Source organism: Primulina eburnea, chromosome 7 (genome assembly GCF_022965805.1).
Source record: "Primulina eburnea isolate SZY01 chromosome 7, ASM2296580v1, whole genome shotgun sequence".
Classification (NCBI taxonomy): domain Eukaryota; kingdom Viridiplantae; phylum Streptophyta; class Magnoliopsida; order Lamiales; family Gesneriaceae; genus Primulina; species Primulina eburnea.
The window spans coordinates 5,718,408-5,734,211 of NC_133107.1; the positions used below are offsets into that span (position 1 = coordinate 5,718,408).

At 33.3% G+C, this 15,804-nt stretch overlaps 1 protein-coding gene across 1 annotated transcript; it reads right to left on the bottom strand.

Annotated features, from left to right (window-relative positions):
• Positions 1-4,251: 4,251 nt before the first annotated feature.
• LOC140836928 (uncharacterized) lies at positions 4,252-15,606 on the bottom strand. The gene is made up of 9 exons (XM_073202801.1): positions 15,305-15,606; positions 9,415-9,486; positions 8,278-8,367; positions 7,597-7,639; positions 6,763-6,869; positions 5,951-6,046; positions 4,863-5,053; positions 4,696-4,765; positions 4,252-4,620 (listed from the first exon to the last, which is right to left on the bottom strand). The coding sequence occupies exons 1-9, from the start codon at positions 15,380-15,382 to the stop codon at positions 4,513-4,515; spliced, it is 855 nt and encodes a 284-aa protein (XP_073058902.1). The 5' UTR covers positions 15,383-15,606; the 3' UTR covers positions 4,252-4,512.
• Between the last annotated feature and the right edge of the window lie 198 nt (positions 15,607-15,804).

Sequence of the window (15,804 nt, forward strand, 5' to 3'; positions counted from 1 at the left end):
GATTTACCCTCGTAGGTTTCTAAAATTTTTTATTACTGATTTTACTTGCTAATAAAATCTAAAAGCTATTTAACAAGACATAAAAAAATATTTAAAGTCTTTTTCTTAAAAATATTTTCTCGATAATATCGAAATTTAATTCTTGAAAAAAAAATAGAAATATAAAACAAATATAATAGGCAGAGTTTGTCAGTTGAATTATAGCCGCAGAAACTTTAATTTAACAGTGATTTTCCAGATTTTGGCTGCATGGGCAGCAACGGAAAATAGAAAATAAAAAATAATCAACAAAAAACTGTAGCCGATGAAATGCAGAATTCTTCAATTTCCTTATCTGGGGACACCCAAATCACTTCACAACCACACAATCGGTTCAACTTATTTATTTTTTTTTTCAAATGAAGTTGGCTGTCTGAATATTGATGGGCTTAAGAATTATATTTGCGCTTTTTTTCTGAAATAAAATTGGATTTTGATTTTGTTTATGTTTGAATTGGTGTTTTTTCTTGTTTGGCGTACTGTTTTTGTTTCTTGTGACAAAACATGAAGAGGGATAAATTAAGACAATAAGATCGATGGATTGGAAAATATGAAATCTTAAATAATAGGACGTACAATGATATCTGAGTGTAAGTTTATTGTAAGATGATCGTATTGTACAATTGATGAATAATTAGTTTTAATGTCACACATATGGTAATATATTTTGTTTTTGAATTAAAAATAATAAATTTTACTTTAAATCCGTTCGAATCATAACCGAAATTGTGTCCAAACAGTTCGATTCTAGTTTCAACTTCAATTGAACCGGAACTATGGTCTAGCCTAGTGTTAGGACCAACTAGGTGTTTGGAGATGAATAATACCTCAAAATTTTTTTAGATTGCAATAGCTTTGTTCATGACTTCATTTCGAGTAAATTGATTATATCGAGTTCCATTCTAAATCGAGCGTATAAAACTCGAACTAATCACTCTAAAACTAAGTATCTATTTTTTAAATAATTTGAAAGATATGCAACTCAAATATATAAAACAATTTGGTTGAAACATTTGATCGGAACATTTGGAATACAACAAAAATATAACGCATAAATGTTACAACGAGGCCATTAAAACACTAAGAATAAATGAAAGAAACATAACTATAAATGCAACATAAAAACACAGGATTTGTGGAGGTTCAAATATGACGCCATATTTAAACTCATCTATTTTTTCACTGAATGAAAAAATTTACTAGAAAACTTAGATTTACACAACTTTTGTATATATTCACTTCCGCTAAAACCAATTTTATAACCGAAACTCCAAGCAACAACTCAATTATGATTGGGATGACAAGTCACACAACCAAGATTTACTAATATGATGGCATTTTCTTTATTGTTTATATGTAAAGAATCCCAATCAACTATTATATGAAACAATATCTCTTTTGTGTGATTGCTTTATTTAAATTATGTTTTTGTATATGTTTGAACATGGAAAAGTGTTCTACATATCTTATTTTTTCCTTACAACTCTCTTTTCATGGGTTGAGCTCTATTTTCAATTGGATATGTGTTCTACTCTGCTTATATATTCAGCCAACTTCCAAAATGACTTTCAAAGTATTGTATTTATGACTTTCAACAATGTTGTCGAACTTAGATACAAGAATATGTTTGTTTGAAAAAGTTATATACGATTTCTGTCATTCAAAAGATCATTTCCGCATTTCTGGCCATTTTCTATGGCTAAGCTGATTTTACTCTGATCGGTCAGCATAACTAGTCTATCTTGCTACCTGCTAGATACTTAATTATACATATACAATAAATGAAACAAAATAGTCTTTTTATATTTGGGATGAACGAACTAATTAATTATTGGTATATATATTTATAGAAGTCACGTCAATTTTTTTTTTCTTTCCAATTTTCCTTGGCTTTCCAATATTGAAATGTTGTTTTCACGTGAATGAAGGCTTCTTTCGTTTGGTATGTATGTGGCCGTGAATGCATATCTCGTGTGTGTGTGTTAAATTTTTTTAAATACAATAAAATGATATGAAAGTGAAATTACTTTTAGGAATAATGATAATGAAAGTGAGTCGTAAAAATTTTTTGTTTGGGAAGAATTTGTATATACCATGGATATGTCCACTTGAGTTTTAATTTGAACTAGTGTTCCGTTTGTTTGATAATTTTTACGCAAAAAATATATATTATTTTATCAAGTTATGATATTGAATATCAGTTATTGGATAAGATTTACTCAGATTTTATAAACTTTTAGATAAATTACAGAAAAAATAGAGATATGTAAAAAATTACTAATAAAACCACACCACACCAGTTCTAAAAAAAACTTTGGTGTCACATTGAAACATGAAAGTTTACTAGTATGATGAGCTCAAATTTAATAATATAATATATAAATAATGCTAAACTACCTAGTTTATTCGACTGATAGAATGGGTTATTGATAATATCTATATTATTTTTTCTTTGGCACAACAAACATGACAAAATCTTGTGTGAGACGGTCTCACAGGTCGTATTTGTGAGACATCTCTTATTTGGGTCATCCATGAAAAAGTATTACTTTATGCTAAGAGTATTACTTTTTATTGTGAATATGAGTAAGGTTGACCCGTCTCACAAATTAAGATCTGTAAGACGGTTTCACGTGAGACCCATTCAACAAACATATGTTTTAACACAAGGTTCACTGGATTTTCTTCTCCAGAAGCTGGTGAACGGCGCATCAAATTTCTTGCTTCCTTCAACTATTTGCCATGTATATGAAGAACATGCTGATATTTTCGAGAAACCGAACAGGGAGAGATCAAGAGAAGCTTGCAACCACTGGACTTGCATGTAGTCGTGAGGTTTACTCAATCCACTGCGCCGTGAATCATCCAGTTCTAGCCGATACCAGGTCGATGACAGTTCATATTCCATCGAATTTACCGATTCATGAAATGGTTATTCGGCCTTACGCGAGGCAAGAAGATCAAGCTCTTCTTGAAGCAGTAACACCTGTAAAAATAGTCCAGGGATATCCTGATCATACTAATACTACTCTACACCTGTTTGTCAATACAACCATCGAATCCCAGCTGTAATCTTCTCGTCCAGTGGATTTGTGGGGAACATTTTCCATGAAATGAATGAAATTCTCGTCACTTTATCCATTACAACGAAAGTATTTCAATCCTAGGTGCAATTCATCCTGGAGGATTATAATCCTTCATTTGTGAGGAAACATGGAAAAGCCATGTCTAAGTTATCAGCTTACAGGATCATGAATCCAGCTTCAAACCAAAGCGTACATTGTTTCCCAGGTGCTGTAATTGGACTCATATTTCATGGCCATTGTCTTCGAATTTTAGCGATACTCCAGAAGGGCATTAGATGAATGAGTTCAGAAAGTTTCTCAGAGATTCATTTGGCCTAAAATTCAGTCATGCCTCCCAGATCAAGAACCCTACTGTGATCCTTCTTTCTCCAAGAAGAACCAGACGGTTCTTAAACGAAAACGTCTGATTGCCATTTCAAGAGCAAAAACAATGTTGAATCTGGAGATAATTGCGATAGGCCTTGCATGGATTGCAGCTACATGTTACGGCGATCCATCTCATGCAATGAACTTGCATTACTTGAGATATAAAAGATCAAACCAGAGGAAAGCTCGATTTCGAAAATATATAAAGGCCGAAACCACACGGTTTTTAGAGACTTCAAATGATTAAGCTTGCAAGCAGGCAGAGAGGTGTATCTTAATGGGCAAAAATGTGAGGATTATTAATCCAAGATCTAGGGAAACAATTGTGGAAGCTATGAGTCTAGTTGGGAATTCTGATCTGTAAACATACACTGGTAAGTAAAATGAGATTGAGCGATAAGACATCATCGTACATATAGGTTAATTTTATAAATTAAATGAATTCTTGATAGGCAATCTATATTAGTTTCTTAAAAAATTTAATGTTAGAATAATTTACTAGCAAGGACTTCACTTTTTGTTCAGAAAATCTCACCTTAGCGGAATGGTTTTATTTTGTCGCTTTTACAAAAAACTCGTTGAAAAGTTATTGAGAACCCAAAATCCAAAATTTCATGATTAACGATCAATTTCTTTTCAATTTATTTATTCAATTGAGTTTTGTTGTATGTCATACAGTCGGTGAGAGTCTTGATGCATTGTCAATACTAGCAACGTCGCTTGTGCGATAAGTGTCCACAAATATAGAATAACCCATAAAAAAGTTGAAATATACATGTATTTATTAATTAATATATATAATAAATATATAAAAGCCTTAGTTTCAAAAAAAGTAAATCAAGGTTGAAAAAAAAAGATTAAGGATATTTTTTAAATATTAGAAAAAGCACCAAATGCACTTAGTATTCAACCATCTCTCTTTATTACCTCTAACAGTCTTGGCCTCTTGGGGCATCCTTTTCAGGTAAAATTAGTCAAACAACCGCGAAGTCTCAGACTGGGTATTGATTCACCTTGCGTTTTAGTTTACCATCATATGATCGAATCCACCTGCAGTTTGCATTGCGACCCGAGGTCCTTGCACATTTATTATCAATTGTTGTAACCACCTCCTTGTGGTTGGATCTTCCTGAAAACATAGCAGCACAAACATTAACAACATGCATACCTCAAGATAATACATTATGTAATAATAATTACTTACACGTAGGCAGCTACTAAATGTTGCATCTCTAAGCAGGTCGGGTAGACAGCTTCTCAGGGCATCACACGCTCTGCATGTAGCGAGGCCATTGGTTTCATCAAATAATTGCACAATTATGAGTGGAGAAAAACACACGAAGGACCCAATATTCTACATGAAAGACCAACCTTGGATTATCTGACAACCGAAGGTAGCATCTGATAATGTGCTTTAAAAGGCGGGAAGAAGGCTGTTCAGCAAGCACTGTGACCATGTTGCCCAGAACGCGACCTACAGCATAGAACCGCTCTGCAGTGGTACATATATACTCTAAGCCAACATCATCCAGTAAAATCTTCTGCACAATAAATGTTGCCACCTGACAATAAAAACCATGGCACTCAAATAAATTCCAGTAAATATAAATAAGATTCTTACTAAGATTCTTACAGCCCACCAGAATGATTAGAAGTTACATGTAGAACTCGATTGGTCTGTACTTGATTGTGAGATGCATATAAGAAAACCTGCTTTGTTATGGGAATGGTTAAAGCAAATACCAGAAGGAAAGCCAGCTATCATGCAAAAATTATGTAAAGTCCCAAAGCTAAAAATCCAAGGCTAGGGGCCAGCTAAAGATGTCAGTATGCATCATATTAAAGTCATCGTTGCTTCACTGATTTCTGGTTTTAATAATTTAAGCAGGAATTTGGTCGGGTTTTGTCTGCTTTCATCTCAAATTTCTTTTGACAAAGTTTTGAGAAATGGTAAAAGATAATTTTTGAATATATAAATTTTGTAAATTGATCTGATATATGAGATAAATTGATGTATAATAATAATGACATGAAATGCAAAATCAGCAGTATGATTGGTGAGAAAGACAATTTTATAACATTTATATTTAAGAACCCGATTTAAGTAATAAATGATGTGCTGGTGATTTTTTTAGAAGAAAATATATCTTTCAAAAAATGTGGCAAGTCTGAAAACCTCTAGGGATTTTGAGTGGAGAAGCAGACATAATCATACTGGCTTTAGCTGCCTTGAGCAATCTGCAGCAGTAACATTTGGTTTGGTTTGGTTTTTTTGGGTTTAAAAGAACAAAAGCTTCACAATCACTAGCAACCATGAAGACACACGATTTTCTCCAAGTGGTCCTACTGTTGTCAAAACCAACCTTTAACATCCAAGCTTGTAAGTCACAAGCAATGGCTACCTATGAGACTAATTAAGAACATTCATGGATTACTAAAAAAGTGTTAGGAAACTTAACTGTTTTGGACAATTCACTTCCCATCTCCATTGTGCGCAAGCACAAGGGTATGATCTCAGTAGAGAGAAGGAAACTGATAACTTCTGTCTCATCAACCTAGTAAAAAGGAAAATGCAAGCCACATGTTTCATTGTTAACAGGAATCATGAAAAAGAAACATATAGAACGGCAGGAAAAAAATAGCAGGAATGCTAGCCAGTCACATTCCTTGTATAACACCAACATGAAATGACTTTGTAGTTTACATTGAGTGAATGTTATACACTGACACGTAGTTGGGTAAGAATTATATTAATCACATAAATCAGTTAAAAAGCTTAATACTAGAGCACAGAATGCCATCCAGTTGGCAAGAACAATATTAATCACATAAATCAGTTAAGAAGCTTGATACTAGAACAGAGAATGCCATCCAGTCAGCAGCTTAGGCAACATGGCAATGAGTTGCAACTAAAATTAATATCCTCACACAACCACAGGGATGTTAAACTAGCTAAGGAACAAAATAAATAACCAACAAGATTGGATTAACAATGTTGATACCAGTCAAGAATCTACACAAGTACATAAGAGGGAAAGGGATGGATGAGAAGAGGCACAATTGTGAGAGCCGTGAAAAACATTAGAGAGAGAATGGAGATAACATACAAAGAAAGTGCAATTTCTTTTATTAAAACTCTAGTGTAAGCATGATATATTTCACAAGACAGAGACTTTCTTTCACTCATAATTTTCTTATTGCAGAATAAGCAATCTCTAAATAGCAATTTAGTACACAGAAAATGGAAATAAACTGGGACAATAAGATATACCTTTACCAAAGCACCGATGACACCAAGACTTGTAAGCCTCAAGTACTCAAAGGGCCTTGATTTGCTGGTTGTATTAAGGAAAGGGTACAAGTACAGAGGAATGTGAGCTGCAACAGGAAAGCATCGGATGAAAAGATCCCAACAATTATAAGTTTACCAGACAACAACTGTTAAATATGTTTTCTTCAATTTTAAACAAACAAATGAAAAGGTAGCATATCTAGAGTAACTGAGGCAGGAATAATAGCTATAATTCTAATAAATTATAAGAGCATATATAATAGTTCAGGGGGAACCAACGTGTAAAACCAAGTATATGTTATCAAAAACCATGACTGATATAAAGGCACAACTCAAATTCTGACTCACACAAACCCCAGTCACCATGTTGCCATCATTCCATCACATGATTCATCACCCAGAAAAATAAAGGCAAGTGTTGCCTCGTCAACAAGCCCCACTCAGAATTAAATAATCACTCCAACTTGCGACTCAAGGGAATCAAATCCGTGACATTGACTATGATATCAATTGTAGGACCGAACAAATGCCGATGCACAAAAATATTGCAATTGAGACGACGGTGCAACTAAATTTTTTTAATCATAGCGAGGTCCAACCAACACGTATTGATTGGAATGCAATATAGACAAGCTACACAGAACACTACCTAATGCTAATTTACAGCTGCACTTGATAACAAAAAAGACAATCAGAATTACCTTTATAACGAAGGATAAGAAATACGCATTTTAGTAAAAGTTGCTAACGTGAAGCAAACTTTCTACATAGATGAAGGAAAATTTTACATGTTCATGCGATCAAGAAAATTACCATTAAGGAATAGCATTCTTGTATCCGGGTGTGATGCCACGCACTGCAAAAAATTTAAAGCTGATCTTATTACCTCAAAATAGGAAGAGAAACTTATTTTGCTTTTCTGCAAAAGTTACTCGATTCATTATTTTGTCACACAATCCCATTCATTTCCTTGCAAACCACCAGTATTGGGAAAACCACTCAAAAGGCATTTAAGTCCGAGCACATCCGACGAGCTATGATAGATCAAAATTTGCTTTGACATACTTTGATCCATTATAAGGGTTCAACTATGATCTATTTAAGTATACAACTAGAGCAATGATGCAGAAAACTAGGTGACAACACAAAAAATAATTAGATAAAAAATTAACAAGGACCATGAATTTTCAAAGATAAGGTAATCTCTACACACTTAAAAAACTGTGTTAACTAAATCAACAAAACATCAAAGAAATATTTTTTTTGAATAAAACATCAAAGATTTAAATGCATTAAAGCATACAATAATTTGAAATGTCATAAAGAGGTGATGGACTGCATGTAAAGACACATAAGCAAAAGTTTATGTGCAAAAGCACAACATAATTTTCAAAAAGAGAATCTAAATACAGAACTTAGAAAGGCCAACAATTAAATTATCATCCTGAAACAAGGAAAAATGAAAAAAAGAGTTTTAATTGGGAAAGAAAATACCTGAAGAAGAGCGAGTGCATTGCAAACTCTGTTCGATTGTGCAGGAGTCAGGTTTGGTGGTGATAAGACCGGATAAATTGAGACTATTTCCTAAATGTTAAAAGGAAATCACACCCACATCAATCATTGATTGATGTAACGCCCAAATGCTCAAGTTCAAGGGAAAACGGATTAAAAAGAAATTAAAGCACAAAACAGAGCGAATCCACATATAAAAGAAAAAATAAAAGCACGCCACATTTTAAAACTTGAAACAAATTGCTCATACAAACCAGACATTACAAACAATATTGTGTCTGCTAGTATTAACTCTTTAGAATAAAGAGCAAGAGGTTCAAATAAAATTTCCATCTAAAGACCAATTTCGTTGGAATATTTCTATAATTCCAGGAAATGCAATAGCTATGATATAGTGATCAGAACACATATGGAAAAATATGTAGCTATAAATTATAATGTGGTCTCAGTAGTTGGAAGTAATTTGACTGGAGGACCGGACCTTTGGTTTCAGATTTGGTATATTTGTGATCGGTTGAATCTTCCGTTGAACTGGGAGCTAACACAATTGGCTAAATCAAGGAGCCATGGAAAAAAATAAACTTCATCGAGAAGGCATATCATTCTCCCAAACAATTCCCATAAAATATTAGGCAACAAGGGCATGAGTGGTGAGGAGCTTTGAATTGAATTTCCATCCAAATCGTTAAGTTTGGTTGGTATGTTTCCTCCGTTCCAATAAATGTCATCAGATCAAGTACCAGGTAGTGATACAGAATATGCATGGATCAGCTACAATGAGGTCTAGAAAATAAAGTAATTTCAGTAAGAACATTTCCATTTTAAGGGCTCAAAACAGTTGTGTTTTTTCAATTTTCCATTAATTTTAGTGCTAATATATTAGCTAAATTAATAAACTTCACAAAAACATAAATTGAGCTTTAAGAAACAGAAGGTAACCAAAATCTCAGTCATCATTAAGACTATTCTCCAAGTTGAAATGAGTTAAAAACATACACAAGCATCTATCCGATATAAATAATAATTTGATTTGACTGTGTATTTGCTCCATTGACCCCATACCATTGGGGACCCCAAAAGAGCAGGACAAACAAAATTTATAGGATATTATAAACAAACCTGCAAAAGAGCAGCAACTGTTCCGAAGGAATTCCACAGCAACGGCGCCAAATCTTGAAATAGTTCTCTTTTCTATTAGAATGGAAATTAGCAATGGATAAGGCTTATGAGTAACAGGCCACCATAATATCGAGAAAACAGCAAAATACATAAAGTGAAATAACAAAGTTAAGGTCGAAAGTGTTGAGATTTAATTTCACAAGTAGGGATGACAGGATTAATTCCATATTGGAATGATAGAATAAATTCTTAAGCGGAGAAAATAGAGCTTGAGTTGAAAATTTGAAGTATCGGCATGGTTCCCAACAAATACCATGACAATAAATATTATGAGGATGGTATATCTTACTTACCAAATTAAATGAAATATATTAAATCACTAAATGCATAAGGATGTCTACAACAATCTATCTTGATAACAATCCTAAACTAGCAAACTTAACATATGAGTAGAGTTACTGTCGTGACATTCTCACAAACAAGAAAATAATTCTACATAGTTACTTTTCCTTGTTGGAGAAGAGTCCACATAGAATACGAAGACCATTATCAATAGAATATTATATCCTAACAAACAATTATTTCCATTTGTGAATTGACACATTGTTATTTAGGACGCAAGACGTACTAAAGCGCTAGGGTACCTTGGAGCCTGATGCGCAAGACAAAGCGCACATTTTATCGAAATAAAACGCATTTGAAATTTTAAAATTCAATATATATAAAATGATTTATACTATAATATTACATAAATTAATTTTTTTTCCACAAAGATAGCAAACATTAATAGATAATGTAACATATATCATAACTAAGAAAAAAAACTTTAATAATCTAAAGTTCATTAGTAAGTCATCAATTCATAGTATAATAAGAAACAAAAACTTCAAATATCTAAATCAACAAATTTCGCTTAATGCTCGTCAACTATATCATCGTCGTCGTTGTCATCATCATCATCCAAAACAATGACGAGTCATGACCATAGAAGAAATTAGATAAAAAATTTGCATAAAAGATTACAATATCATCTAAATCATCAAATTTCTCATCATCTTCCTCAATTATATCATCATAAAAAGAAGATTGTAGTAAAAGTTTGAATAGAGGATTTCAACTTTATGTTAAAAAAGTCTTGTATAAATGAGTGACAATAAGGTTTTTTTATCATTAAATAGCCATGGACTTTGCTAATTGGGCTTCAAAATTAGTTGAGTTCAAGTTAATTTTTATTTACCTACAAAATATCAGCTCATTTATTTAAAGTGCACGTTTATGCGCCTTTTGAAGCCTCGCGCCTAAGCAGAGGCACACGCTTTAAGCGCGTTTGTTTCAAGTGTTGCGCCTGGGTAATGGGTTCGCCCGGCTGGGCCAGTCACAGCCAGGCGCACGCTTTAATAACTACATGCTTTATGTTATAAATTATTTATATGTAGTATTAGAGCTAAGCTTTGACTATATGTTTATAATGATATTCAATAAAAAAGAGTGTGCACCAAAAAAGGTGATTATTTGCAAAATCATGACTTGCTTAATCAAATCTTATTTAATAATGATTGAAATGTTAAATGTGCAAAAGTTTGTCTAGGATCTCCGGGAAGAAATCTTTGCATGCCCTAACAGATTCCGGGAAGCTATTTGACGACCGTACTGAAGGGAAGAATTTGAATTCACGAGGCATTGCCAGAAAATTGTTGAATTGGAACATTTCTTGCGCATAACTATTTTAATTTCCTTATGAAAGAATTCTTTAAATGCCATTTGTGATGATTAATATTTTATGTTGGATTTGTCGTTGAAATTACACTCTTCTGACATATGAAAGACAATTAGACAATCCTCTATCACAAGATGACCATAGTTCATATGTGGATGTTTTATAGAGTCAAAATTAGCCCCGACATAATTTGTTATTGACGGTTTACCAAACATAACACATAAAAGAATGTAAACATTATTTAAAGTGATATTGATCAATTTTTTGTCGATTTAATGAATTATTTGATTTCAACAAGCTATCCATCAATTCCTAACCTTAGTTTTTATTTTAGAGGGGAAGAGAACTCCAGAGAAATATCAAGCTATCCATCAATTCCTAACCTTAATTTAGGCAAAAGTGGAAGAAAACTACAAAGTAACATCTAGTGGTAGATGATGTGCTAAGAAGCCTACCCCTTCTCCATTCTTGAATGTCATTTGTCGATATTGTGACTTTTCTATGACTTGTATCATGGGCCTTGAAATATCTTTTATTATTCCGAGAAATACAATTTTTTAGCAACTTGGATCCCCAAATTAAATTAAGCAAACATTGTAGTAACATTCCTACTAAGATTTTCAATCTTTAATCACCAGATTTGTTATTTTTCCAAGCGGGTAAGAATCTAGAGTTCAAAAGGTCAAATGTCCTTAGCATACCCGTCAATGCATTAAATATATGAAATGACGGGGTTTTGAAAAATAAGTTTAGTTGGTCTTTTGTAAGACCACCGAATATTCTTTTGATAAATTCATATCATTCATTCCATTTAATATTAAATGCACTGGTCAATTAGCTATTTAGACATGGAAACTAAGCACTGCGATTTTTATATAGAAATCTTCTTTTTCGTTGTCAAGAAATTCCACCACAAACAATAGTCGTATCATCTTGCATATGGTGATGAGAGAAGTATTGATCAAATACGATCCATGTGATCAAATTTCAAACATCATCACTTATGATCATTATAGCATCAAAACTTTGTTCAATTGATAATTTTGGATCAACTACAGTTAACACCATGAGGTTATGGCAATAGTAAAAAATATTATGGATAGCCACAAGCTTCAGGAAAATAGCAATTTACACCCTCGAAAAATGCAAAAAATCACCTGTATAAAATTTATAGGCTTTTGCACCCCTGTTTTTAAAAATCAAGTATATTTGACCCTTGTATTTAAAATATCAAGCACATTTAATCATTGTGTTTTTTAACCTCAAGCACATTTACCCCATTTGTAAGGCATCTTATGTTTGATTTTTAAAAAAACACGGGATTCCGTATGCAATTTATATTACACAAGGGTTTTCATTTTTTTTTAATTTTCATAGGAGGTGTTGATGCAATTTTCCCCACAAACATTTTAAGTTGTGATATATTAATAATTTAATCGAGCAGAAAATGCTTGATGATTCTTCTAATAGCTATACAAATTTTTGAAATAGTCAACAAACAGAGAACAATGTATTTTGTGTATCTTTCTTGCTCAGGAACTCCTTTGGTAGCATCATAAGAGAATTTCTCTACGCTACTATTCTCAAGGTTGACCTTTGAAAAGCTTCTGATTCAATGGGGTTGAACTTTCTTCGGGAGTCGTTGTTTGGCCTGAGATTTCCATTTGTTTTTATTGATTGCGTTATGAAGTATGCCACCACTCTTTCCAATTGTGTCTCCTTGATGGGGTAGGATGCATGGTTTCTTCTTTAGAAAGAAAAAGGCTTTGTCTAGGTGATTCTTTATTGCACTGTGTATTGAATATCTATCTAGATTCATATCTTTTCTTATAAAAAAAATATGTATCTAGATTCATCGAACATTGAACCACTTAACAAGATTTTAATTTCCATACTCAATGTGCCAAGGTGGGAAAACACTCATCTTGCCTATGCGGATGATCTTCTTCTTTTCGCTAAATGTGTGGTCAATCTCTCTCTGTTTCAGTTAACTATCTGGAGGCATGTGACAAGTGTGCTAGGCTTATGGCTAACCACCTGAAGTCTATTATCCGTATAAAAGATGATGATGATTCGATTCGGATTTTCTCTCTATGAGCTCATTAGATTCTCTAAAGGTGTCTGGGACATTTATATACCTTAGCATTCCCGATGCCTCTAAGAAGCTTTGTGCCATTGATTATATATCGTTGATAGATTCTACGATGTTCAAACTTAGCTCTTGGCCTCCCAGAACACTTTTTTACGTCGGGGGAGGGGATGCCATTCATTCCGTGCTCCAATGTGTTGAGTGCTTCTTGCTTTCCATTTTCCCAAAATCCCGTGTCGCATTATTGATAAAATTTGTAGCCTGTTTCATACATTTATGTGGACCAGCAAGGTCCTGTGATTTTCTGGACCACTACGTGCTCACATAAAGATGAGGGTGGTGTTGACCTTCATAATCTCCAGTTCTGTAATAACTAACGAGTCTTTCCTTGCGAAGGTTATCTGGACTCTGGTTGGTGCGTGCGTGCCAAAAGAAATACTTTGGGTAAGGTGGATTCACCACCATTTCCACGGAATTGTGATCTATGGTATTTTTCATGAAATATACCCACTCTCCACTTAGTGGATTGGGCTTGGCTCATTATGAGCCAAAAGTGAAAATTTGTGGAGCAACAAAGAATTCGTAAAAAAACCATATAAATTTGGTGCTAGTGGAGGGCTTTAAATAAAGTTTGCATCTTTGTTGAAGTAATCGCATCCAAGCCAAATTATCATTCAAGCTTCAGAGTCTTTGCCCACAATTGAAGTGTGTGATGCCTCAGTTAGAGGAGTAATGTTAGAAACAAAAATAAATATGCACTCCAGGGATTGTAAATCCTATAATCAAATATCACGTCACTAGCAAGTAACAATTTATGTTAGGATCCTGTTTCTTTATATTAGAGAGGTTACTCAGTTTCTTTTTGTTCAATCAAGCTTTTGTCTTCTTATCTAGATTAATGTTTTGGCTATAACTATTCACAAATTGCTAATGAACGTCAAAACAAATCTAATCCTTTTTCTCCGATTTTTCCATCAGCTAACTGTTAATTTTGAGATTTCTTAGTTATCCTCTGTGTATTTCATACTCAGCTATCTTCCTAATGTTAATAAATCATTGCATGTCTTAAAATCCACAAGTGAAAACGGTTATTATACAATGTTAATGGTACCATATGCAAGTGGAAGAAAGTTTGCAAACATGAAATATTTGATTCCAAAGAGTTATTATTATAATGTGATTCGTGTTATAATATTTTTTTTACTGAAAAAGATTTACAAGAATACCTTCCAGTGGTTTCCACAGCTCCTAAAGCAATATAGTCACACCATTTCATTACTCCTCGATTGATACCGATATTTCATTTTGAGGAAAGAATTAGGCTTCAAATTTTTCACTAGATGACATTTTGCTATCAAAGTATCAATGAACGTCATTGGTAGATATTATTCCCCGATTACTACTCCTTACTTTCTTAAAATTCTTTTCTGACTATCGTAACTAAAAAATGAAAAAAATTTCTTATAAGTTATCTCTCATTCTTATTCAATGCAACGGGTCTCAAAACAGAGGTAAAATTGAAAACTCTTAAATTATATTAACATAATTGATGTTAATTGATATGTATTTCCTCTAAAACAAGACACAACTAAAAAGGGTAGAATTTGACTAAACAGGAACATTACATGATATAGTCCCCAACAATTGCTGAATACCAACCTCGACCACAAAAAAGCGCATCAGCCAATCATGAGAGAAACATGAACATTGCATGACATAATCCCCAAATATTGCTTCTTTTTAACCATGCAACTGACATCACACAACCAACTTCACTTTTGGATTTCTTCAAACGAGCAAATATGCACCATTACGTAAACTTTCACCACATATTTTCGTTCCTAAAGTTTTTCGTACTTCCAGCTCTTGTAACAAAAAACAGTTGACAAATTCATAGACTTAATTGATCCAACGCCTATGCTACAAAGAATAGAGGAGATACAAATTTCAACATTTGGTTCGTACATAAACCCAGAGGAGAGTAAAAAGAATCTCAACAAATTTCTTAACAAAAAACTAACCTTGAAAGTAAGAGCAATGCAAAAACACCCATACGCAAAAAAAGAAGAAAAAAAATAGAAAACCTTGGAGAGTTCGAGGAGAGCGTTTTCCCGGAGATCGGGATTGCAAAGATCGAGAACTAAATGCTCCGCCGACTGCATTTTTCTGTCCTTGTTGACTGCGCAGGAGCTGCCGCCGGCTTTCAAGTTCAGAGTAGGTTTGCCATGTTTTTAACTTAAATTCACAATTGGCAGTGGATTTTGGATTCGGTGAGGAAAGGACCTGATTGGCCCGACACTTGGCGCTAACGCGGTGCGACTGTGTTTTCCACGCGCTGACGCTGAAAGTATGGGAAATCCAAAAGTCGAGATTTCTGGAGATTAACGCAATTATTAACCACAAATTAAAAAAAAAAACTTTTTTTTATATAAATATAATTACTTTAACTTTTTTTATATAAATATAATTACTTTAGTTTGAAATTACATCGTTCTATTCAACAAAGTCAGCCAATCCTAATTAAATTCACAAAATCTCCTCTTTTCATAAATAATCTAATTATTCTTTTATTAATTACTTAAAA